The sequence below is a fragment of the Microcebus murinus genome, chromosome 7 (genome assembly GCF_040939455.1).
Source record: "Microcebus murinus isolate Inina chromosome 7, M.murinus_Inina_mat1.0, whole genome shotgun sequence".
NCBI classification, from domain to species: Eukaryota; Metazoa; Chordata; class Mammalia; order Primates; family Cheirogaleidae; genus Microcebus; species Microcebus murinus.
In genome coordinates, this window is record NC_134110.1 from 78327017 (window position 1) to 78354652 (window position 27636).

At 42.4% G+C, this 27636-nt stretch overlaps 1 protein-coding gene across 1 annotated transcript in view; it reads left to right on the forward strand.

The window, feature by feature from the left end:
- Nucleotides 1–27636, forward strand: part of ZNF704 (zinc finger protein 704) — a 224017-nt gene that overhangs the window by 174315 nt on the left and 22066 nt on the right. The window contains exons 5-7 of the mRNA XM_012739991.3: nt 17094–17194; nt 21218–21485; nt 26230–26334. Coding sequence (XP_012595445.2) covers nt 17094–17194; nt 21218–21485; nt 26230–26334 — 474 coding nt within the window. The remainder of the gene's footprint in view (nt 1–17093; nt 17195–21217; nt 21486–26229; nt 26335–27636) is intronic.

Consider the following 27636-nt stretch of genomic DNA (forward strand, 5'->3'; position numbering starts at 1 on the left):
CCAGTGTTTGGAAGTTAGAAAATTGGACTGTAGGCTTGGTTTGGTGTTAACTCAGTCTCTTTGTGGGACTTATTATGAATATATGTGAAATGTAATTAATATCTTTTTCTCTTTTCTGCTTTAATCAGCCCTGAAGGGTTATTGGGAAGAATATTTCATATCTCATTTTTATACAACCATATGTAAAATATGCATGAAAGCTGACATATATGTCCATACTTGCATATAGAAAATTACGTATTTACTAAATAAAAAGGACAGCTAATTAATTGATTTAATAAATTGATTGCACTTTTATTTAATCCTCCCAGCAGTCCTAGGTAAGTGTTGTATTTCCATCTTGATATAAGCAAATTGAGAACCAGGGAGAGTGTGCATTTACCTGGCTCCTGTCGGGCCTGTTAGAAAGGGTTGGAGCCATCATTCAAACCCAGATCTGCCTGAAGCTAAAGCTCATATTCTTTTCATTCTCCTCAGGTGTATTTAAATTATTATGTTCACTGACACTTTTTCAAAAACATTTTTATTTTATACAGTAAAGCAATACTGCCACTAAATCTAGAAGACATTTTGGCATTATTTTAAAAAATCACCATGCAAATATGAAACGTATTTTATAGATTTGTTTTTAAATGTTCTATTAGTGGTAGCCTCATTATTAATGACCATTCACAAACAAACATCCAATGCAAAGCCGTGAGGACTGCAATGCAACCTTTTTCCTCCCCCAGTTCACTTTAAAGAGGAAAACAAAGAGATGGCATTGATCCAACACCTTCTCTCCCTGCCTCTCTCAGCATCACTCAGCAGGTGTGACAGTGGAGGTGGGACAGGCATTGTCCTCCTGGGTGTGTCCATGGGAATAAGCGCCAACATTTTTTGCCCAGAGAAGAGGACATTAATGTTGCCCTTGCCCTTCCCAGAGGCAGTGACCTGAAGGTTGCTGTTTCACACCAGTTCATCATGCAGGGGGGCTGGGGTTATTCTGGCATCCCGTGGGTCCCCAGGGATGCTGCCCAATCAGCGAGAGAGGCCGGCACTTGTATCGGTGGGTACCTGCAGGCGGAACAGCACTGTGGACCTGAAGTCTTGTCCTGTTGCTTCAGGCTGCATAGACTTTCTCTCTGGAGTTACCTGAGTGTGTAGTCCTGATTCTCACCAAGCATGGCCCAGTGTTGTGGCAGGGACTCACATCACAGGCAAGGTGCATTGCTGAAAGCCTATCACAGCTTTGCATTTCTAATGTAGCGGCTGAGCCAAAAATCACACTCTTGCATTACGATTAGGTTGCGTTAGTCAGCCTCATTAAAGGTCCACAGACTTTAACTAAATTAGGGGATAGGCTAGTCACCAACCAGAAAAAAAAAAAAGTGGCATTTTTTTGAAGGGCACAGGTCTACTCCACAAGAGCTGGATAGTAGGAATGAATCAATCAATAAGGACTGTGTTTATCCTTCCTTCTTTATGACTTCTTCCTTTATTCAGGCTCTGGACTTCCCAAGGGCGATACCAGTAGGATGAAGCTCATGGCTACTAATGCATGATTTATACACAGACCAAGTTGTTGCCTTGGCCTTTTGAACTTAAAGTTACTTTGAATACTGAAAATAACAAGAAAGTGAGACTGTTGCTAATCAGTTTTTATTTATTATTAATAAGGAAACCAATATTTACTGAGCATCAGGCAAAATGCTTATTGCCCTAAGAATAAGGTATAGCTCCCTTCCTCAAGGTGTGGCGAGTGGGCTGGGTGGAGACTGATAGGTACAGAGGCGATAATAATTGTGAGTGACAAGTGCTGTGTCCATGATGTGGTAGAACACAGTAACCAAAATACAGTTAATTTAGAGTTCTTCAAAAATCGTATTTCAAAAGATTTCTAAGAGTTAATTTGCTTAAACCAGACACTATGTTCCAGTTGGTAGAACTTTCTGAGTTCATTATTTTCCTCTCCATTCCCTTAAAGTCATAATATTCATTTGAAACCATGAGTGATTGCCATGGTCACATGTTCTGGGGATTGTTAGAGAACCTTCTAGATCAATGTTTTCCAAACTTTAAGTCTTAATCCACTAGTGGGTTGTGAATGAATTTAATGAGTTGCGAACAGCACTCTTTAATTAATAGGACAGAATGAAGTGCATTGTACCTGATAAGGGTAAGTACTGTTCCTTGATGTTTTTGTTTCAATTGTATATTTATGAGTGAGTGTGTAGTATGAAAAACCATATTTCTTACTGTGGCTCATTGTCAAAAAAGTTTGGACGCTTCTATTCTGTGTCATAGAGATATAATAAGACATATGGCAAATTAAGATGCCCTGATTGGAAATCAAAAACTCCCATGTTCTTGACTGAACTCTGCTGTCCTGAGAACCTAAGAAAATCATTTCACCTCTCTGATCATCAGCTTCTCCATCTGTAAAAGAGGCAAACAGGTATCATTACACGTCTCTCAGCACAATCATGAAGATTAAATGTGATCATAAGTACTGGAATGTGGCAACATTTTAATAGATAGTTTAGGACCTCAGCCAAGGAGGCGGGGCCTTGCCTATATCTGATTATGAAGCAATTATCCTGATCTTCCTCCTCATTGTGGAAGCAATCATATCTCTTCTCCCACCTCCCCACAACACACACAGAGCCCACTCCCACCTCTTAAGGAGACCCAGGCTCCACTTATGCAAAGATGAGAATGTGAGGTGCATTGCATAGGGGAGACATTATCTCTTATTGTCAGTGGTGAGGAAGGAAGATTCGCTGATAATCACTACATTTGCATATTTAGTTACAGTTTACCAAATGCTTTTATTTATTATATTTATTTTTTTATTTTTTTGAGACAGAGTCTCACTTTGTTGCCCAGGCTAGAGTGAGTGCCGTGGCGTCAGCCTAGCTCACAGCAACCTCAAACTCATGGGCTTAAGCAATCTTCCTGCCTCAGCCTCCCAAGTAGCTGGGACTACAGGCACGAGCCAACATGCCCGGCTAATTTTTTCTATATATATTAGTTGGCCAATTAATTTCTTTCTATTTATAGTAGAGACGGGGGTCTCGCTCTTGTTCAGGCTGGTTTCGAACTCCTGACCTCGAGCTATCCGCCCGCCTCGGCCTCCCAGAGTGCTAGGATTACAGGCGTACCAAATGCTTTTAAATGCAGCCTTTCATTTAATCATCACCAGAATCCATATTCCTATCCCCATTGTGCAGAAGAGGGTCATTGAGGTTATGTGAATTGTCCGAGGTTGTGTAACTTGTGATGTGGCAGAGATAAGGTTAGCTGAAGGAGCAAAGAGGAAACTCTCTACAGGCAAGTTAATTCAAGGGATCCGCATTTCTCTGCACACAGAGGAGAGTAACAGGGAGGGAAACTAATCAGGCACAGCTACAGCCAACACTCCATGGCAGGTGGGAGCAGGGTGCAGACGGTTCAGAAAGAAATTGAGAGCTGAGACAGGAACTCCAGGCTGCCTGCTGGAGGACTCACTTCCTACGTGAAGCATCCATCGCTCTTAAGAGAACCTGCAGCCAGAGCAGGTGAGAATTGTGAGAAGCGAAATGAAAGCCTTCTCTCTCAACTTTGGAGGTTGGCTGGACAACTTTGTCAAGCCCAGTTCTAGCAGGATTTTGCCTCTGGGATTTCAAGCTGGACTGACAGAACTTCCAAGCTCAGAATAAACCCCAGTTGTGTGAGCCAGGACGCTGACTTTGGGGAGGTGCAGTTCCCATCATGACCACAAGGTGATGCAGTGACCCTAAATACAGCCACTCTATGAGTGTCACTGGGAGAAATGAATTTTATGGAAGGCCAAGAGTTAACCATCAATTCCACAAGACAACTAGAAAAATCAAGAAATGCTGATAAGTTATTATTGATGTGCTCTTTTCCATGCCAGATTCCTGATTCTATCAGATTCTGGATTCTGTGCATTCTGAAATTGGCGTGATGGCTCCAGTACTTATGTGACCTTAAGCAAGGCACTTGGCCTCTCTCAGAGGTAAGATGTGGACAATGGTGGCACCATATTGATGTGGCTGTTATGAAGAATATTTGGGAGGACATGTGAAGAGCAATAAATGTTAGCTGCTCATACTTTTTTTTTTTTTTGACCCATTTGGCAACTGCCTGAATGGGAAATCTGAGAAGCATGGGTGTGGAGAGAAGGGGGTGCTTGCCCCCACCCTCCACCCTGACCCACATTGACTGCCAATGCCACAGTGGCTCAGGACGACTCTGGACCCCCCAGCTACCCTGTGCTCATGTTGGGGGTGCATTGAGAGGCCCCCGTAAAATGCACTGGGTGAGCGCAGTGTGGCAGTAGCAGAAATTGGGGGCATACAAGGAAGCCTGACTCAGGACTCCACTTCTCAGAACATCAGCAGCAAAACCTCAAAGGCAGTCACTAAATTCCAGCCTTCATCCTTTTCATTTACTTCACAAGCGTTTTGGCCACGAACAGTTTCACCTGTATACTGGGGAGAACCTCAAGTCAGAGAAGAAGGCGCCGAGTTGACATAAGGTGCTTCAAGAATAGTCGTACAGTAGTAAACAATGAATTAATCATTTGCTCCACTCTGCATTTTCCATCTTTCAGAACCGAAAAGCAATGAATCACTTTAAATTGTGAATGACTGCTCCGAAAAGAAAACAAACTCGTAAAGCCCGCACGAATAAGCATGTTGCCAGTCTCTCCGCTGACTTAATTCCTAGCCCGCTAATTTTGAGCAGAATGCCTCCTGCAAGAGCTGCGTCTCCAGAAATAGACCCATCTGTTAGAACTGCTAACAGGGGAGGGCGGTGCTCAGAACAGCAGCTTGGGTCAGCTGCACTGATTTCATGGTGACGACGCAGCACCGTCAGCCAAGCAAGGGAGCTGATTGGCCTCAGAGGGGACTGAGGGTAAAGAAGAGAAAAATCAAGGCAACTTAGCAACAGGATCTTAGAATAACCGGCCATGCAATATGTAGGTACCGGGACATTGGTGTTCGAAGGAGTTCAGAATCTTCTTGCCCAGTCTCGACCTTTCCAAGTTAGAGAACTACTTAGTCATGTCTAGAAATGTGCATATGTCCCCAAATTTGAGATGCACTTTGAGAATTCACTGATTGAGAAAACACAGACCGACTAGGGATTTCTATTAATTCAGGAATCCTTTTGTTATTGCTACAGAAATTATTTTAAATCAACTTTATTTAGGTATAATTTTTCACACAATAAAATGAACCCATTTCAAGTGTACAGTTCCATGAATTTTGACTAATGTCTCTACCTGAATAATCACCACTCTAATCAAGGTCAGCAGTCCTCGGTCCCCTCTGCAGTCAAAGGTCCTCCCTACCCCAAATGATAACCACTGATCTGACTTCCATCACTATAGATTAATGTTGCCTGTTGTAGAACTTCAAGTAAATGGAATCATACAGTGTGTATTTTTGGTGTACGAAATACCAAGTGTTGGCAACAGGAACTCTCATTCATTGCTGGTGGAAATGTAAATCGGTACAACCACTTTGTAAAACAGTTTGGCAGTTTCTTACAAAGTTAAATATATGCTTACCATATGACCCAGAAATTCCACTCTTAGGTATATATTTACCTAAGAGATAAGAAAACACATGTCCACAAAAAGACTTGCAGACAAATGTTTATAACAGCTTTATTCATTATCCCCCAATCTGGAAGCAACCCAAATGTCCATCAGCAGGTAGCTGGATAAGCAAATGTGGTCTGTTCATACAATGGGCTACTGTACCACAATAAAAGGGAACAAACCACTGACACACGAAACAATCAATGAATCTGAAAAACATTATGCTGAGGGGGAAAAAAGCCAGACACAAGAGAGTATGTTCTCTGTTATCCCATTTATAAAAATATTTTTTGTTATTTTTCTGTTTACTCTTCACCACAGAATTGATACACAGTTCATATGGGTGAGAGAATTTTAACCTATGTTTGGTACACATCTGAATTCACCCGTTACTTAGCCCCACACATCTTGAAGATCCAAAACCTCTAATCTTGTTCAGTCCTCTCATTTTACAAATAAAGACATAAAGCCCAACGAGATAACATATGTAAGGCTGCTTTGTCAGTTAAGGAAAGACCTGGAACCCCTACCAGCTTCTAGGCAGTTCCTCATTGTTAAATACACCAGTTCATGTATTAATCTCTTGGTGCCGCCAAGGGTCTGAATAGACCTCTTGATCCTGAAGGAGCCATTGGAGCCTCTGCCAGGGGATGTGAGTTCCCATGGGCCAGGCTGGGGACGTACGTGTAATGCAGCTAACTAGACCGGGCACAGTGGCTCACGCCTGTAATCCTAGCACTCTGGGAGGCCGAGGAGGGAGGATTGCTCGAGGTCAGGAGTTCAAAACCAGCCTGAGCAAGAGCAAGACCCTGTCTCTACTATAAATAGAAAGAAATTAATTGGCCAACTAATCTATATAGAAAAAAAAATTAGCTGGGCATGGTGGTGCATGCCTGTAGTCCCAGCTACTCAGGAGGCCGAGGCAGCAGGATTGCCTAAGCCCAGGAGATTGAGGTTGCTGTGAGCTAGGCTGATGCCACGGCACTCACTCTAGCCTGGGCAACAAAGCGAGACTCTGTCAAAAGAAAGAAAAGAGAGAGAGAGAGAGGGGAGAGGGGAGGAGAGGGGGGGAGAGAGAGAGAGAGGAGAGGGGAGGAGAGGGGGGGAGAGAGAGAGAGAGAGAGGGAAGGAAGGAAGGAAGGAAGGAAGGAAGGAAGGAAGGAAGGAAGGAAGGAAGGAAGGAAGGAAGGAAGGAAGGAAGGAGAGAAGGAGAGAGAGAGAGAGAGAGAAAGAGAGAGAGAGAGAGAAAGAAAGAAAGAAAGAAAGAAAGAAAGAAAGAAAGAAAGAAAGAAAGAAAGAAAGAAAGAAAGAAGAAATGCAGCTAACTCATCTGCATAGAGTGATTGGACTCTCTTTGTCCTTCAAGGATCTTGTCCTCTCTGGAGAGACTTGGATGTATAAGCATCCACCATACACGTATACATGTATACATCCACTCCATACACGTGTGCATACACATACCCCAACTGCTATACCAAAAAAAAAAAAAAAAACCTGAAGATCTTATGCTTTAGAACATGATATTAACCCCAGGCTGCTATATGGTAAGGTGATGTTCATGTACCTACCTTCTGGAATATAGCTTTAATTGGACTCATATGGCATAGGCATATTATGTCATTCAGAATCCAGCCGTGTTTCCGCTCTTAGAACTGAAGGTAACCTTCAGCAGTCATCTTGTCCGTCCTTAGTATCCGTCTGGGAGCTGTCAGGAAGACAGAAGCTACTCCATAGATTCCAAGCATGAAACCCTTTGAAAAGGATAGAGGCTTGCCGTCAGAAGGGCACACAGAGAGAAGATCAGGGAAGCCTTGGCCAGAGATCCCAGCCTGTAGCCCCAGAGCAGTTGCTCCCAGAGACAGCCGGAAGCTGCTGCATAAGTGAAGAATCTCTGCCAAGCACTGTAGCCCACGGTACGAAGTTGGGTGACTCTAAAGAGCTTGGCTGGGACCTGCCAGGCATCTGACATTGGGCACGTGTGAGACCCCCTGAGTCTGCCTGGAACTGCTTGCTACTGCCCAGAGCTTCAGCTCCTGGGGTGGTTGTGCATGTTAAAAAAAAATAAAAAAAGGTAAATGTGTGGAAGTTCCTAGCACAGGGCCAGGCACAGAGTGGCTCCCAGTCAACAGTGGCCTCTTTCTATGCTTCCTCTGACCCCTCTGCTTTACATGAAGAAGACCATTCACTCTGTTAGACTTGAAGTCTTTGCTGACATTGGCTTTGGTGTTCAGAAGTGCTTTCCATCAGGGGTGAATTTTCAGCTGTTGTTCCATGTGCTCTCGGACATTCCGGCTTTGTGAACATCTGTTAGAGCCGTGAGGAGAAGCCAGGGTTGAAGCACAGATGGGCCCGTTCAGACTTGGCTGCTGCTATTCTGCCAGCAGCTTTGCTTGGTTTGGCTTCCTTGGGCGAGCTTGGACCCATGTGGCAATCTGGGCGTTGTTTATTGAGCTATTTTTTCATGTTCTCCTCCTCCCATGGCTTGCTTTCCTTTAGTGTGACAGCAAGTAGTCTGTCTGTAGACAAAGGATTTGTTTCAACTGGATGTCGTTAGGGGACTTTGAAAAGTTAAACTAAACTACCATTTCAAGGGCGGGTCTCATGCTTTGATGCAAGAACATCCTTGGCCTATGTAGAGAGAAGCTGCTTGATTTCATTAAAGTTGAGATAACCCTGCTGGTATACTTTTATTCCCAAAGTTAGTCAAGCAATATTAGTCAAGTCAATATTTTTTAAAGAAATAATTTTTTAAAGTTAAAAATAATTTTTAAATTTGGAAATTAACCTAAATGCCACTCTGCAATATTTCCACCATGTAGCAATATATTTTTCTTTGCATTCATTATTTCTCCCCAAAAAAGACTATTATGTTACTCATATTCTTTTATAACCTGCTTTCCCCCTGTATCAGTCAAGGTCCTGGCAGGGAGCAGGTGGCACACTCCAATGGAGTGCTCCAGAAGAGTATAATGAAGAGACCCTCTGCAGCCACCATCTGGGTAGGGGTGAACAGTAGGGGTGGTGCAGTACCCCCGGGGCTAACAACGGGGAAGGCCGTTACCACTCCTAACCTGAAGAGGTAAATAAAGAGAGGGCTTTCTGGAACCCAGAATGTTACTGGGACTCTGGAAATATAGCCATGGGGGAGGTTACCCATCAGAAATGGTGGCTTTTAGAGGAGAAATGTAGCCACTGCTCACTTCATGCCTAGCAGAAAGCAGGTCAGGAGGAATCAATACCCTCCCTGCTTTCCCAGCTCTTCTCCCTCCCAGCCTCCTGTCGGTACCTCCCTTTGGCCAAATCCAACCATAAATCCGTGGGCAAGGGGACACGTGGGTACAGTGCATGCAGGTCAACTCCTGGGGTGCTGAGCCTGGCGCAGAAAGGGGCGGTGTGGACCTATAGGGTCAGATAGAGGTATCAGCTCTTCCCTTTATAGATGGGAACTTTTTATATCAAAGAAGCTTTTCTTACAATTCCATTTTTAAGGTTGCTTAATATTTAGTTCCATGAAATTAATTGAACCAATCCCCTATTGTCAGGTTATTTCTAATTGGTCCTTAGTCTAATAGGATCGGTGTGAATAATACCTTTATACATATATCTTTGCAGGCTTTTTGCATTATTTTCTTTGGATAGATTCCTAAAAGTTGAATTGTCCAAGTTATAGGCATTTCGGAAGCTTTTAATCTGTATTGCCCCCAAATTTAGTAATGAAAGTTATCTCTGCATGAGTAAATTATGAGGGCAGAGCTCTGACCGGTTGGTATTAAATAGGATATATTAAGTGTGAGATGTATTATTCAAAAGGAATCTCAAAAGGAAGAGGTAGAGTAGAAAGCAGAGCTGCCCCTATATGAAAGATCTGGGGGAGTATTGCCTCCCAAAAACAGTTTATGGTCTGCCCACTATATGCAATTATGTTTCTGAGTCGCCATTTGCAACTTCTTTGCAAATCAACAGGAACTTTCTCTAGCTGCACCTCTAGAATGTAGTGTTGCCTTCTCATCGCTTATGCTAATGATCCAAGTCATCAAAAATTGGACAGTAGTTTCTCCAGTAGCAGATTTTCCATTCTCTTCTGGTGAATTTAGACCTTCTTCCAGTAGCTACCAGTACAGGCTGTGAAAGGTTGGGAGAGAAATGTACTATATGGAGTGAAGGAAAAACTATCTATAATTCAGTCCTTGCCGTGTAGGGCATCACCGCGGACCTTCCCCGGGAAGTTAATTTACAGCCAGGTAAGATAAGCAAGTGTTAATCATGCTGGGAAGTATAAATTCTGTAGAACAGTAATCTTTTGTGACAAACGTTCTTTGAACAGAGCATCATTTACTAAGCGAATTTCACAAAATGCTTAAATAAAGTGAGATGTCTCAAATATGGCTTATCTCTTTGGGCCCCAAAACACAACTTTCCTGAGGTTCAGCATAACAAATGCTTAGTGATCCAGACGCTGTTTAGTCACCAGGAAAGCACACTGGGCAAGAAGTCAGGATTCCTGTTCTTAAAATGCATACCATGCTGTAACAAAAACTACTTAGTCCATCCCCAATTTGTCTCTTGAAAACCCAGCAAAAGAGAAGAAGAGGGCCAGGCACGGTGGCTCACACCTGTAATCCTAGCACTCTGGGAGGCCGAGGCGGGTGGATTGCTCGAGGTCAGGAGTTTGAAACCACCCTGAGCAAGAGCGAGACCCCATCTCTACTATAAATAGAAAGAAGTTAATTGGCCAATTGATATATATAGAAAAAATGAGCCAGGCATGGTGGCACATGCCTGTAGTCCCAGCTACTTGGGAGGCTGAGGCAGGAGGATCCCTTGAGCCTAGGAGTTTGAGGTTGCTGTGAGCTAGGCTGACGCCACAGCACTCTAGCCTGGGCAACACAGTGAGACTCTGTCTCAAAAAAATAAAGAGAGAAGAAGAAGAAGAAAAAAAAAAAAAGGCAAAGTTCATCATATTTCTTCATATCCATTACCAAATTTTCTTTGGGTAACAGATTTCTTCTGGAGCCCTTAGCAGGGGCTCAAGGAAGATTATGTGTGATTGAGGAGGATATAAACAATTGCAATTGGTAATTATTCTAACTCCAAAAGACTTAGAGGGCATTGGTCAGCTTCACCACATTTGGGGGTTTGATACTTTTATATCATCTACTTGAACTAATGAATGAGAACTAATGAAAGGAGTTAAACCAGTGACATTTATTTTTCTATAATTAGAACCAAGCTTTACTACTTATCAGGCTAAAAAAACAAAAACAAATCTTTGATGTACTGTTACAAGGATGAGGAACAGTAATCATATAAATAATATTTGTTGTGGCACAAAAATACCACTGTGATTGTCATTTCCTAAAACAATCAGCAATTTGAGGCCTTAAAAAATTTCTGATGTAGAAGGAATTTAGCTTTATATTTTGTGTAAAAAATATTAATTATGAAAGCCTACATCTGGCTGACAGGTAAGCACCATCAAATGACATTGGATAAGTCTCATGACCTTTTGAGACCATCATGACCTCATGAGACCATCATGAATATGGAAATAGCATCCTATGCTTTGCCCATTCCTTCCGCACTCTCTAAGGCACCTGTTTCATCTTTCTCAAGTCTCCTCCAAACTCACACACAGCCTCCCCTCCTTGTCCTCAGCTTTGACCTCACTTCCTACCTCACTGGAAAATTAGAAGCATTCAGACAGACGCCTTTTTCTCCTCCTGCACCAAATCAGCAAGCTGACGGCATCTGCAGCCACCATCTGGTTTCCCTCCTTTTCTAGTGGGGAGCCGTCCTGCCTGGTCCAAGGCCGCCCCTCCACCTGTGCCGTGGGCATGAGCGCTGCTCCCCTCCCCTCCCGCCTCCCAAAGAACCTGCAGTTCCCATCTGCATCTCTACTGCACCTTCGGCTCCTCCCTGTCTACAGTCCTTCCCAACAGCATAAAAACTTAGTTTAGTATCTCTCATCTTTATCAACCCTCCCTTGGCTGCTCACAGATCAGCAAAACTTCTTGAAAACGTTGGCACTTACTCTGTCCGTTTCCTTACATCCCACTCCCTCTTCAGTCCATGCCAGTCCGACTTCTGTTCCCACCACTCTGGGCCACCAGCAGCCTCCGTATACTGAACCCAAGGGGCACGTCCCAGTTATCAATGCGATTGGTCACATCTTGCTTCCTGAAACACTTATTATCTTCTGTTTGTGCTTTTAATCCCACGTGTCCTGATCACTCTGACTGCTGCTCCTCATTCTCCAACATAAAATATTAGATGCTGCAGTGTCCTGGGCCTTCTAACCATCTCTAGCTACCTTTTTCCCTTGATGGTTTCATCTGAAGCCCATTATGTCTTAAATGCTCCTTCAGCTCCTAACTCCCAATTTATATCTCTAGCCTGACTTTCCCTGATTCCACGCTCATGTGTCCAGTGTCCTGTTTGCTACCTCCTTTTGACCTATGATAGGTATCTCAAAATTAACATATCCAAAATAGGGGGCTAGAGGGGACAAGGGCAATATACATAACCTTAACATTTGTACTCCCATTATATGCTGAAATTTAAAAAAATATCCCAAATAAAGCAATATGGAGATACCTTAAAGTGATACAAGTGAATCTACCATTTGATCCAGCAATCCCATTGCTAGGCATCTACCCAAAAGATCCAATGACACTCTACAAAAAAGATACCTGCACTCGAATGTTTATAGCAGCACAATTCATAATTGCAAGGCTGTGGAAACAGCCCAGGTGCCCATCAATCCAAGAATGGATTAATAAAATGTGGTATATGTATACCATGGAGTACTATTCAGCTCTAAGAAACAACGGTGATTAGCACATCTTATATTTTCCTGGTTAGAGCTGGAACCCATACTACTAAGTGAAGTATCCCAAGAATGGAAAAACAAGCACCACATATGCTCACCAGCAAACTGGTATTAACTGAGCAGCACCTAAGTGGACACATAGGTACTACAGTAATAGGGTATTGGGCAAGGGGGAGGGGGGGCGGGTATATACATACATAATGAGTGAGATGTGCACCATCTGGGGGATGGTCATGCTGGAAACTCAGACTTGTGGGGGGAGGGGGAGATAGAGCATTTATTGAAACCTTAAAATCTGTACCCCCATAATATGCCGAAAAAAAAAAAGAAAAGAAACAATAAATAAGGTCAAATACAGTAGAAAAAAATATATATCCAAACTAGAACCACAATTCACCCAGTCATTCAAAGCTAAAACATAGAGGTCTTTTTTAATACCAACCCTTTTATCATTCTTCATATTCAACCCAGCAGCAAGTACTGTTGGATCTGCCTCCAATATATATCTGACATGTGTCTACTGTTCTTCATCTTTGCTGCCCAAAACTTCTAAGCCACCATCTCCTCTAACCTGCAGTAGCATCCACACTGGTGACCTTATTTGCCCTCTTCCCCAAACCGAGTAATATGTTTTAAAAACCCAAATTGTATAGTGTCACTCCCCTCCTTCAGTAACTCCTCTTTTATTTTAGGATAAAATCCAAATTCTTTACCTACAAATCCCACAGGGTCTGCCTCTGCCTTTCTACCTTGTCTCAAAAAGATTGCTCCCTCCCTCATTGCACACTGAACACACAGTCCATCTTTCTTGCTCTTTCTCATCTTCAGGCCTTTGCACTTAACTCTTCACTCTATCTGCAGTACTCTAGCTCTGAGCTTGGCTGACTCCTTTTCTAACCTTCAGGTCCCAGCTGAAAAGTCACCTTCTAGAGGCCTCATGCCATATCTGAAATGGTCATCGTTATAATCTATATCTTTCCCCAAGGAGAATTTCAGTTTCTTGAGAGCAGCCACTTTTCTTTTTTGTTGTCTATCCCTGGCACCTAGTATTCCTTGCTAAATATATATTTAGTTTAATGAATGAAAGAATGTCATCAGCAAAAGGGTTAGGAATGAACCAAAGAGCGTTGTGATCTATTGTGACTTCATTTACAGACATATGCTTGGACTCTCAGGTACCTGTAATTTTAGTTTGAGTCATTAATTCCCTTAAGTGGAAGATATTTGCTATACTGTAGTTCCATTATTTGGAAAATGGGCAGAAAGCATTGATAGTGTAAGGATTTGTTCATTAGTATTTTCCATGGTTTGATAGGGTTGGTTTGTCCCCACCCAGTCTCAGGTTGAAATTTGATCTCCAGTGTGGTGGCATAGGAGGATCCACCCTCCCTGGGAATGAGTGAGCTATTGCTCTCATGGGTCTAGATCGGTTCTCATGGGGTGAGGGAATGGATTAGTTCCCAGGAGAGTGGGTTGTCATAAAGTTAGGATGCCCCCTTATGTTTCTTCCCTCTTCACGCATCCCTCCTTCCCCTTTGACCTCCTCCACCATGATTTGCCTCACCTAGAAGCCCTCACCAGAAACCAAGCAGATGGGGGCACCATGCTTCTTGTACACTTATGCAGCCTGCAGAACCAGGAGCTAAACAAACCTCTTTCCTTTACAAATTACTCAGCCTCTGATATTCCTTCATAGCAACGCATAATGGCCTAAGGAAACAGTGTTAAGTTATATGTTTTAAATAAAATAATGCTTTGAATTGAAAACATCAAACAGGATTCCTTTTTATGAACCTTGGAGGTTTGGGGTGGGATTTAAATCACCCTTTCTGGCTCATCTTACATCCCTTGTGTTTAGATTAATGGTCCCAGGAGATCAGGGAGCCTGAAACTTGTGAACTCACCTCCTTAGAATAAACTCAGACTCACCAGGATCATGTATTATAAAGTCTCTTAATTACATCTTTGTTTCTCAGATTCTTCACATCCCTTTAAGAGCTTCAGCTATAACTCCTTGTAGCTCCGGCTCCTGCAGCTCAGCACCACACATTGCAGGGCAGCATCGCCGAGCAGAGTGTGGTGCCAGGCGCTGCAGGAGGAACAGAGAGATTGCTGTCCTGTGAATGCCAGGGCCCGGGCAGAGCCTCTGGGACACAGCAGGCCACCGGGCTCGGGAAGCTCACAGGAACGGTGGGCTTTTTCCGTTGTCATTTATCTGCTCTAGCAGACTGCAGCAACGTGCTGCCAGGCTCTGTCCTCTGCATGCCATGCTAAAAGCGACCGTCCACCAACACGCACATGCTCCTTAATTCTGGACGCTCCCCAAGTGCCTCTTTCAATTGGGAAACCTAGAGAAAGTCTTCAGCAAGAATGGCTATCTAGATAAGTCCTCTGGATACTGATACCAACAGTAATAGCCAGTTAAGTCGCCTTCTAAATGTGTAAACGATCGCTTTGGAGAACCAGGAGTATGACAGTGGGAACTGCAAGTACTCGATGGCAGAAATCCTAGTAAACACGTAAACCCAGCTACAGCAGTTCCATCAGTTCAGGGGAGCGTTGCTGCTGCTATATGCCTGTCGGTCAGGGTAGGCTTACTGTCAGAACAACCCATTTCCAAACCTCAGCAGCTTAAATGCAATAAAGGTTTATTTATTTCTCATGTCACAATCCCGTCGGGTCGGTGGGGATGGGGAAGGAGGTGGGGTGTCTCTGCTCCAAACAGCTCTCCAGGGACCCAGGCTCGTCCTCCTGGTGTGGAGGTTCTTACCCTGGAGTCCGCAGGTCCCAAAGGGATGCACAAAATTCAGGGGGTCTGTGAACTTGGATGGGGAGAAAAAGTATATCCTTATTGTCACCAACCTTTTAACTGTAATTTAATGTTTCCTGCGATTATGACTGAAGGCATCAATCTGTAATAATAATAGCACCACCTATTACTTTAATGCCAATAGAAATCATAGATATTTTCATATCCCATAATTTTAGTAGCTATCATGAAATATCATTTATGCTTAACACTAGTTCGAAATTATGGTAGTAAACCCACTTCAAAATCTTGTTATTTAGTCTGTTAAAGAGTACATATTGCCATATCACAAAATATTATTGTTTTTATAACCGTATTTCAATACACTTTTCTTTGTAATTTATATATTTTAAACATTAAAAACACTATTCTGAGCAAGGGTCCACAGGTTTCAGCAGACTTCCAAAAGGTCTCATGGCAAACAAAAGATTAAGAACCCTGGATCTAGTGGTTTTTCTGCCCCCTCAATCCTTGGGTGGCCTGTTTTTTGAGTCAGAGTCTCACTCTGTTGCCCGGGCTATAGTGCCGTGGCGTCAGCCTACCTCACAGCAACCTCAAAGTCCTGGGCTCAAGCAATCCTACTGCCTCAGCCTTCCGAGTAGTTGGGACTACAGGCATTTGCCACCAGGATGCCCAGCTAATGTTATAAATATATTAGTTGTCCAGGTAATTTCTTTCTACTTTTTCAGTAGAGATGGAGTCTTGCTCTTGCTCAGGTGGTCTCAAACTCCTGAGCTCAAACGATCCTCCCACCTCGGCTTCCCAGAGTGCTAGGATTACAGGCGTAAGCTACCACACCCAGCCCTTGGGTGCCCTTTGCATCTAGTCTACAGAATGGGCTGGGGGGTGACATTGGGAAGTAGTTTAGGTTGAGGCTTAGGAGGAATGTCACTTCTGCCCACATTCCATGGGCCATAATTCAATCACATGAGCCCACTCGACTGCAAAAAAGGCTGGGAAATTAGGTCTAGCTGTGTGCCCAGGAGAAAATGGATATGGGGCTTAGTGAGTACATGGAAGGGACTATCACCAAGCCCAAGGGAACAGTCAGCAGGGAGACAGCATCCCAATGACAAGGACCTCTCTGGAGAAAACTCATTCCCTATACAATTCACTGCAGGAAGCATAATCATCATGATTCCGTAATGGCTGCTATTGGCTGAATGATTACTCCTGTCCACATTCAGCTAACTATTCATTTCCATGACCTCATTTAATCCTCACAATAAACCTATGAGACAGGTACTATTATTGTTCCTACTTTATAAATAAGAGCACTAAGGACTTGATAAATAAGTCCTAAATCAGTGCTGTCAAGCATAGTGCTGGACTGTTTTGGAAAATACTAGAATCCTCGTTGAAGCAGGTAGAATTACGTACTAGTGGAGAAAATGGTTTCTAGAGCCAGACTCCCTGGATTCCTATTCCAGTGTTGCCAGCAGCCAGTTCATTGACTGGTCGCTTTTTACTGAAGCTCTCTGTACACCTGTAAAATGGAGATTAATAATAGCACCTATCTCTTAGGATTAAATTACATAAACACCTAAAACAGTACCTGGCATCTAGTGAACACTCCCAGTGGATGTTAGCCACTGTGTTTACAGTCTGAAGGGCATGAATGTGATCTGGAATATTCCAGCAGAGCTCACTTCTCATGAAGGATGTGGGAAAATATCTGAGGTCACCAAGACACTCTTGGGGAAGGGGGGAGGGGGGGTTCCTAGAACAGTGGGCTGAGTTATACTCAAGAGATGGGAAGCTGTTACTTTTCTAATGAAGGAAAAAGTATGTTGTGATGACAGAAAGAAAAGATCGAGAGAAAATAGTTTTCATGCTAATGTAACTTACTCTCCCCTTTATAGAACTCCATGAAGGTGATGTTCAAATGCCTCTGGAAAAACTGTGGGAAGGTGCTGAGCACTGCGGCAGGTATCCAGAAACACATCCGGACCATCCATCTGGGGTGAGACGTCCCTCCCTTCAGAGCTGCTTGTCGTCTCTGTCAGTTCAGTCTGGGGCCACCTGCACTCAGAAGTTGCACACCACACTGTGCCTTGGAAGTTCTGGATGCTGGGATGGGTTGGTCTTGCTAATTTCTAGAAAGATGGCCACTGCAGCTAACATAGGCCACCGCGGCACAGCGTGAAGAACAAGGGTTTAACACCTTAAAGCCTCCCAAGTTTACTTACTGAGTCATTGCTCTGAGCCCAGTTCCCTCTGAAAATGAGTGATAATGTCAGCTCTGCAGAGTGATGGGTGAAGGCCAAAGACAAAAGTGAGAGGTAGTTGTAAAGTATAAAACACTAGGGTAGGGGTTCCTCACTTGGAATCTGTGGTTGGACTCCAAGGGGGTCCTTGAACCCCCTGAAATGATCTGTAAAATGAAATGTGCATTTCTTTTTCCCATGGAGAATATACAGGACTTTGAGCCTCAAAGGCATGTATAGCCTAAATAGGGTTGAAGAATCATACCAATCGATTCTGCTGGTGCTGCTGCTGCTATTCTTACAAATCCTGATGATCTGGTTCGATCCCTTTATTTTGCTTAAATAAGCCCTTTATTTGTGAAAATCTACACTTTTCCTCGTATGATATAACGACCTTTCTAAAGGAAAGATAAAAAGAATCTTCAGGAGCCACAGTGGTTAGGGGTCACCCCATGGGGGCAGTGATGGTCCAGCAGTCTTGAGCTGTCACCCAGGGAGCTGGGACTTAGAAGGGACCTTGAGAGGCCATAAGCCATCACCAGTGTTCATAGGCAAACACAAATGCATGACCAAGCACCAGCATGCTTGGACACAGAAGAGTCCTTTCAACAAGATAAGTGTAGAGAAGTAAAACGAAATAGTCACTTTACCCAGCAAGGGAGAAATTTAGGAGATGCATCGTCCATAACAAGTGGTATAGACAGAAGGTAAAAACAGGTTCTAAGGTAATGTTGCTAATCTGTGACGATTGCTTTATCAGTAACTGGAGAGAAACAGGATCTACCTCTCTAACCCTTCAGGCTGATATTTGGGGATACACCAGAGCCTTCCAGAGCACCCAGAAGGTCACCAAGGACTGGAATGTGGCCCAGCAAGGCAGGGCTTCTGCTCACCTAGCCAGAGGGTCCACCTTCATGTCTAAGAAATGCCACGTTGAAATACCTGCAGGCAGAACGCCCTCATTCCTGTTCCTCAAACCTTCGGGGAAGGAAAGCCTGTAGTGTCTCCCCTCAAATCTCGTTGTCCAGACAATTCACAATGTGAACCACTCAGTTATTTAAAGATTTCGAAAGATCTTCCCAAAGCTATGGCCAAGAGGTAGAGTATTTGTTTTAAAGTATGCCTGCCCAGAAAATGGAATCCTATTCAGCCCCACTCAGAAGCACATGCTGTGTATGTGCATTGATAGACTGTAAGTGGCACCACGTGATTTTCCTCTGAGCTCCCGGGGTGCTCACACAGTGGGTGGAGTTCAAAATGCAGCCACTTTATTTGCTTCCCTAAGACCCCCTTCTTACTGATGTGCTTCTAGAATTGCCTTGGTGAATTTTGGTTCACAGCCCTGCCAGCCACCACGCAGGAACAGGCCTGGGTTGGCAGGACTGCACAGGCAGTCTATGTTTATGAAGCCTGGGGCCCGAGCTCTGTCATGGACTGGAAGAGAGAATGTGCCTCTGCCTCAGTGCTTGAGCTCAGTTGCAAGACTCTAGGATGATGGGACATTTTTAATGACTATTGGCTGTTGTGGGGGAGGTGAGGAAGGAAGCACGTCAAGGCCCAAAGAAGAGACGTCCTTGCATCTGATGTAGCTTCAGTGCACACCTTGCCAGTATAAAAAGTACATTGTTTTCCTCTTAAATCTCACTCCATTCTCGTATACCAGGGGCTGGTCCTGATTTCTCCCCATGTAGGACACACAGTCTCCTCCAGGCCTGTGTGTCTATTAGTAGCACTTGGCAGCCAGCAGCAACTCAGCCAGCCTTTAACTGGAAAGGAAGTGGAGACAGGAATAGAACAGACGCTCATTCTTCATCCCACTCTCTGGGGTCTTTAATGGTATGCTGGTCTGAAAGCCAAGCCCGCCAGACCTGATATGGTACAGAGACACCTCCCAGATGCCTCAGCCTGAGAGCCCTGAGAGCTCAGGGGAAATGGAACTAGCCAAGGACAAGCCAGAAAGGCCTGGGGAGAGGCAGGGGGTGGATTTTTATTTTAGGTTCTACATAGGGATCATTAATCAGGAAAGGTTTGTTCTGAGTCCATGATCTGCTGCTACCACTGGATGCATCTATGACCAGGTCGTTAGATGTGCACCTCTTCTCTAGAAATTAGCAGATCTAATAAATGTTTTCTGAGGTCACGGATAGTTATTTTACTCGAAACTTTCTGTGCAAAAGTACAATGTTGCATGTCCCAGGAGGAAGAACTTTGAAAGCACCCAAAGACACTTTTCCTGATGATGGTAAAAATTAAGACCTTCCGACATTGTCCTTGTTTTTATTTAATAAGCACTTATGTAGTGCTTATTATGTGTCAGGTATATTTCTAAGCACTTTATATTTATTCGCTTCATCCTCACAACAATCACTTTACAAATAAAGAAACTGAGGCACAGAAGCTATGCAGAGGCTACCAAAATTACACACACACACACACACACACACACACACACACACACACACACACACACACACACACACACACACAGCTAGAAAGTGTCGGAGTCAGGATTTGAACCTAGGAAGTCCAAGCCCAGAATCCATGCTCTTAATCACCATGCTGCAACCTCAGCTTCTTTCGTTCATTCATTCATTCCTTCGTTCAACATTTAGTAGGTATCTACTCTATCCAAGTACTGTGATATGTGACACAAAGATGAACATGTGACATCCCTGGAGAATCACCATCACTGTGAGGCAATAAAGGGATTAAAAGAATTACAAAAAGATGGCAGTTAATTAACTAAAGGATGAACACACTTCAAAGAGAACGCAGAGAAGTAGCTGTTAGGAGTTAAACCTTAACTCCTATCCCTCAGAATACATCCAGAACGTGATTTCTCATCACTTCTGAGGTGGTGGCCCTCGCCCGGCCCCCGTCACTGCTCATCTGGATTGTTGCAGACAACAGCTCCTCCGTGGCTTCTTGCTCCTGCTCTTGCCCTCCTGCCCTCTGTTTTCTACACAATATCCATAGTGATTTGGATATTTCTTTTCAAAGTAAGTTAGATTTCTCAAAATTCCCAGTGGCTCCCAGCACATTCAGATTATAAGCTAAGCCGTTGCCGTGGGCTACAAAGCCCTACGTGATGTGGCCTCTGTGTGGTCCTTGCTCTTCTCATCACTCCCTTGTGTCCTGAGCTCCAGCCTCTGGCCTCTCCGCCTCCTTGGGAAACACCAGGCCTGCCCACCTGGGGGCTCCATGTCGCTCTTCCCTGATACGATCTTCCCAAGGGTTCCAGCATGGTCTCTCCCGCGCTTCATTTAGGCAGGTCTCTGCTCAGATGTCACCTCCTCAAGGGGCTTCCCCTGAATAGTGCCCTCCCCCCCAATCACTTCCCTGATCAAGGTCACTCTTTTACTGCTCAATTTTTCTTTCTGGGACTTATCAACACCCGATATATTAAATATCTATTTCTTTATGGGTTCCTAGTCTGCCTCCCCCACTAGACTAAAAGTTCCATCAGGGCAGGGTCTATGCTTTGTTCACTGTGATATCAAGAGACCCTAGAACGGTGCCTGGACATAATAGAGTCTCGATAATTTGTTGTTGAATTGTTGATTGAATGAATGAATGAATAAGTGAATCGCTTTAAGAGGTCATGAAGGCTTCTCTGGAAGTTGACAGTTGAGTGTCATATAGGATAAGCATGAGTTTTCCAGGCAGATGAGAGAGAGGAAAAGCATTCTAGACAGAGGTAAATAGCGTGTGCGAGATTTCAAGACAAAAAAAAAAAACCAGATTGGCTTAGTATGATTGTTTTGCTGTCTCTGTGCTAGGCGTGTTGGGGACTCTGACTACAGCGATGGAGAAGAGGACTTTTACTACACTGAGATCAAGCTCAACACAGACTCAGTGGCCGAAGGACTGAGCAGCCTGGCCCCGGTCTCACCTTCCCAGTCCCTGGCTTCACCTCCTACTTTCCCCATCCCAGACTCAAGCCGAACAGAAACTCCTTGTGCCAAAACCGAGACTAAACTGATGACGCCCTTGAGCCGCTCAGCTCCCACCACCCTCTACCTCGTGCACACCGACCATGCTTACCAGGTGACTTGCAGGGGACGTGAGCGTAATCACTTTGACCTTGACCAAAAGCAGTAGCCATCTGGCCTGTGAGTAAAAGATAACTCGGTAGAAAAACAGTACCACACCCTGCAACCTAGCGGCTTCGTTTCTCTTTCTTTTTCTCCTTTTAAAACCAAGGTCTCGCACAGTTGGGTTCCCTGTAGGTTACTCTCAGACTCCTCAGTGCTGACTGCAGATCCAGTCCCTTAGAGGTAGGTATGAGGATTAAAATCCTTAACATTGGGAAGGCCCCAGAAAGGTGCCTGGCACATTACATGTGTGTGTTAAATAAAAAATAGAAGAAATGAACAGGTGAGCATGGGAAAGCTTGGGGACAGTGACATAATCACTGTACCCCAAGTGTGGGACGTCATGCCTTGCCTTCTAAATGGGTAATTAAACCTCTCAGATTGGAGCAGTAGTTTTCAGTGTTTCCCAGATCCATAGCATTGGCATCACCTGTGAGCTTGTTAGAAATGTAAATTCTTGGGGCCCCTGCAACCTACTGGATCAGAAGCTGGGGATGGAGTCCAGCATTCTGTGTGGTGACAAGCCCTCCAGGGGATTCTGAGTCATGCTAAAGTCCAAGGAGACCATAGGGACAAATCCTGCAAATTCAGGACATGGTTAAAACTCCTTTTTTTCCCCTCAATACATTCAAATTTTAAGAAAACATTTTTTCCATAATTCTTAACTATCTTATATAACTTTCAAAAATCTCCTTTACATAATTATAAAGGGTGTTCTCCCACCCTTGTTTTATAAAAAAAAAAAAAACCCTTCCATATAACTGAATAGTATCCAATTAAATTGAAACACAAAATTATTGTAATCATTCATATTGTTACTTTTTAATCCATTTTTCCATCATTAATAACTCCACTATGAATATCTCTGTGCCTTCAGCTTTTATTTTTTTTCTTTAAATTTTCAAAAAAATAATTATTGAGTTAGACGATATGATATGATTAAGCAATGTATGGCTTTTGCTATGTATTGCCAAAATACTTTCCAGTGGTGCCAATTACAAAACCAGTGTCACTAGAAAATATATTGTAATTAGAAAAACTAAACCTATAGCAAGAATTCAGCCACTGATGTAGCAAACTTAAACTCAAGAACAGTGAAATAAAGCTAATGAGTAGTTGGTACAATAAATGTTATTATAACTAATTCATTTGTATTTTTCAGCATTGCACTTTGGTCAGAGATCACAGGCTTGAACCAACTTAATTCGGTCATTTTGCTCATCTATATATTGAGAGAGTTGGAACACACATTAGGTGATCTAGCAGGTTCTTCCCATTTGGGAAGGACCCTTGATGATATTGGGACTTTTCTGTTGATAGATATTGTAAATGTTCAGCATTGAAAATATTAAAAATGCAGCAAAGAATGAAAATTCATCCCTAATTCCAGAGAGCCCCTTGGTTGATATTTTTTGTATGTCCTTCAAGATTTTGTTCTCTGTCTATATATATAGCTATTTTAAAAGGGATCTATTGTGGTACTGTTTTTACCATGCTTTGTGTTTTCTACTTAGTATATCATGAACATTTTCCCATGCCAATGAGTCTTCTTCAGTAAAGCATTTTAATTGATACATAATATTTGTGCATATTTATGGGGTACATGTAATATTTTGTTACATGCAGAGAGTGTGTACTGATCAAGTCAGTACTTAGGACATTTAAAGTGTTAGGGACATTTCAAGCCCGTCCTTCTAGCTATTTTGAAATAGAAAATATGTTGTTAACTTTAGTCACCCTATTCTGTTGAACATTAGATCTTATTCCTTTTAACTGTATGTTTGTACCTATTAACAAACCTCACTCATCCCCCCCATGCCCACATCTTTCTCCACCTCTAGTAACTTGTCAATCTACTCTCTACCTGCATGAGATCAATTCTTTCAGATTCCACATGTGAGTCAGAACATATGTTTGTCTTTCTGTGCCTGGCTTATTTCACTTAACATAATGACCTCTGGTTCCATCCATGTTGCTGCAAATGACAGGATTTCATTCCATTTTATGACCAAATAGTACTCCATTGTGTACATATACCACATTTTCTTTTCTTTTTTTTTTGAGACATAGTCTCACTTTGTTGCCCGGGCTAGAGTGAGTGCTGTGGCGTCAGCCTAGCTCACAGCAACCTCAAACTCCTGGGCTCAAGCAATCCTTCTGCCTCAGCCTCCCAAGTAGCTGGGATTACAGGCATGCACCACCATGCCAGGCTAATTTTTTCTATATATATTAGTTGGCCAATTAATTTCTTTCTATTTATAGTAGAGACGGGGTCTCGCTCAGGCTGGTTTTGAACTCCTGACCTTAAGCAATCCGCCCACCTCGGCCTCCCAGAGAGCTAGGATTACAGGCATGAGTCACCGCGCCCGGCCAATATACCACATTTTCTTTATTCATTCGTCCATTGACAAACCTTTAGATTGATTCCATATCTTTGCTATTATGAATAGTGCTGCAATAAACTTGGGGGTTTAGGTATCCCTTTGATATACTGACTCCCTTTCCTTTGGATAAATATCCAGTATTGCTGGATATCCAGGATTGCTGGATTGTATGGTAGTTTTATTTTTAGTTTTTTGAGAAATCTCCATACTGTTTTCCATAATGGCTGTACTAATTTACGTTCCTACCAACAGTGTATATAAATGTTCTCTTTTCTCTGCATCCTCACCAGCATCTGTTATTTTTCTATCTTTTTAATAGTAACCATTCTAACTGGGGTAAGATGGTATCTCACTGTGGTTTTGATTTGCATTTCCCTGATGATTAGTGATATTGAACATTTTTTCATGTACCTATTGGCCATTTCTATGTATTCTTTTGAGAAACATCTATTCAGATCTTTGCCCAATTTTTCGTGGGATTATTTGGTTTTCTGCTGTTGAGTTGTTTGAGTTTCTTATATTAATAAGTATGAAATGGCTGATGTCCTTAAAGTACTAAGTTTGACAATTGATCTCTCTGACATTTCACTTTGACACTTCTTGTTTTATTTTTATTGCGAAGGTGCATCTTCAGTCATTCAAATACACAGTTTGGCTTGTGATTATCAAAAATTTGTGTTATTTTTGAATATGCGTTCCATCGTGGAACTAAAGCTGCACAGACAACTCGAATCAATGAAGTGTTGCTGAAGGATGTGGCTAATGAACGCACAGCACGCCAATGGTTTGAGAAGTTCCATTCTGGTGATTTTAATCTTGAAAATGAGCCACGTGGGTAACCTGAGACCAAGGTGCATAATGACGAGCTGAAAGCTATAGTGGAAGCGAATCCATCTCAAACTATGCGTGAATTAGCAGCAAGGTTTGACATTATTATTCCAACAACATTGGACTATTTGAAACAACTTGGCAAGGTAAAGATGCTGGGAGATGGGGGCCACGTGAATTAAACGAGCAGCAGAAGAGAAATCAGCTCAAAGCTTGCCTCTCTTTGCTGTCATGACACAAAGGTGAACCATTTCTACACTGGATTGTTACATGTGATGAAAATGGATTCTTTTTGGCAATCGCAAGCACTTGGCACAATAGTTAGATGAAAATAAAGTGCTGAAACACAGTCCAAAATGGAATCTTCCATCAAACAAAAGCTACGATGTCTGGTTGGTGGTCCAGCACTGATATTATCCACTACAGCTTTGTGAAACCTGGCCAGTCCATTACAGCAGATGTCTACTGCAACAATTGGATGAAATGATGAGGATGCTTTTGATTAAGCAGCCAAGATTGGCCAATAGAAACAGACCAATCCTCTGGTAAGACAACACTGGACCACATGTCACACAAACAATGCTGCTTGAACTACAGAGGTTGGACTTAGAAACTCTCTGTCATCCACCATATTCACCAGACCTTGCACCAACTGACTCCCACTTCTTCCAGGCTTTGGACCGCTTCTTGCAAGGAAAAATACTCAATTCTCAACAAGCTGTGGAAAACTCCTGTTGTGATTTCATCGCCATTCACTCTCCAGGCTTCTTCACTGCTGGCATAAAAATCTACCATTAAGATGGCAAAACTGTGTCGATAGTTTAGGCGCATACTTTGATTAATTGTACTGCTTCTTGTTTGAGATATAATAAAAACTTTTGATTCAAAATCAGACATTTCATATTTAATGACTTAATATGACCTCTTTCCCTATTACTGGGCATTTGTGTTGTTTCCAGTTATTTTAATAGTATATGGTTGTGCAATGAACATCCTTGTGTCCATTTCCTTAGAATGAATTCCTGGAAGTGGAATATCAATACACAGAATGAGAATTTTGACACATATTGCCAAATTAGCCTCCCAAAATGATGTACTAATTTACACACCCACCATCACAGTATAAAACTGTATATTTCCCAATATGATAGGAATTGTATCTCACAGGGATAATAAAATAGGTATATTTATATGTTAATGACATTTCTTTTCCAATATTAGCAATCAAAAACTACTTTTATACTTTGGATAGGTAGCTTATATATATATATATATATATATATATATATATATATATATATATATATATGAAGTTTATTTCTAGCTATTCTCTTTGACCCTGTCTAATCTCCTCCTGTTATACAATTTGTCTAAGTTATTAATACATTTGAAACCACTTCTGAGGCCCTCCTTTGGTAATGAGGGCTTAAGGCTCCAAGGGAAAATGTTCCTTCACAACAGCTTTCTCTGTTTTTTATTTAACAGGCCACACCCCCTGTGACCATTCCAGGATCGGCCAAGTTCACCCCCAATGGCAGCAGCTTCAGCATTTCCTGGCAGTCTCCTCCAGTCACTTTCACAGGCATTCCAGTAAGTAGAAAAACAAAAAAGCCAGAAATCTGGTCAAAGCCTATTTAGAATAAATTTAGAGAACAAATTAAAGAAACATGCAAGAAAAAGAGAAAAGTTAGAATGCCAGAAATGCTATATTTTTTAAGTGATATTTGTAAACTCATCAGCATGGTATCTTATAGCTCAGCTTCTCTGCAAAAAGGTGTTTTGACTGGTATTTTAGAAAACTGGAAGAGAGTTTCAACTGTTGATAAACGACTCAGAAATGTTGAGATTTTTTGTGTGTGTAGGTAGTATATTTATTTCCAAAAGACTATAAAATTAATAGCTAAACTCAGACTTTGTATAGAAAAGATGGTATTTATCATTATAAGTAACTTTATAAGATTTATTACTTTGAAATTATTATTTTGTAGGTATGTCATTTTGAAGGCTCAAAAAAAAAATAAATCGAAATCATTCTTTTCTTTCAAAGTCTGCATAATCCATGCTGATGGATAATTTGAAAATAAATGAGTTCTGAAATATGCAATCAGATTTAAGTAGTACATAAGAAGTGATTTGACATATTAAATGGTTGCTGTCTGATAAATCACCATGAATTAACTTGATTCCTAACCATTCATTTAGAAGTATATTGGGTCTTTTTTAGCTTATCATAGAGTAGCCATAGACCTGCCTACTGTTGATGCTTACAGAGGTGTGTCACTCCTGATATGGTTCAGAAAGTGTCATATGATAACAGATCTTAACCTTATTTTCTCTTCTCCTCCCCACTCCCTAAAGACCTCACAAAAGCTTCTTATTGTCAACCACTGGCAACTCCCAGAGGTTTCTAGCAAAGTCTAAAGCCTTCTGTGGAGCTGATAAAAATGAAAATGGCTGAATGAATTATGCGGTGCTCTATCAATGAATATTTATTAAACTTCATAGAGGAATAGCCAACAATAAAAAGCATCCTGCTGGCAGCAATTTGGGAAATGGTGGCTTCCAGAAAATAGTCCTGAAACAAGATTTTTAAACAATACCATGAATCTGGAGTAATTATTAAAGTTTCCTGTTTCACTGAATACTAGTAACTACTGCTGGGCTCTGCAAGAGTTATCTTGTTAGTAGACATTAGAAGAGAGCAGTTTAGATATGTCAGTATTAGTTTTGCTTCCAGCAAGAACATTGATCCACTGACGTGGGTGTTAGAGGTTAACAGTCTGTCCTTTTGGGGACTTTTATCTTTGATAGGAAAAGACCTAGAGTGGCTCTCAATATTACATTTGAGAAAACCCTTTGGTGTTCACCCAGAATGGCAGCTGCAATTCCAGG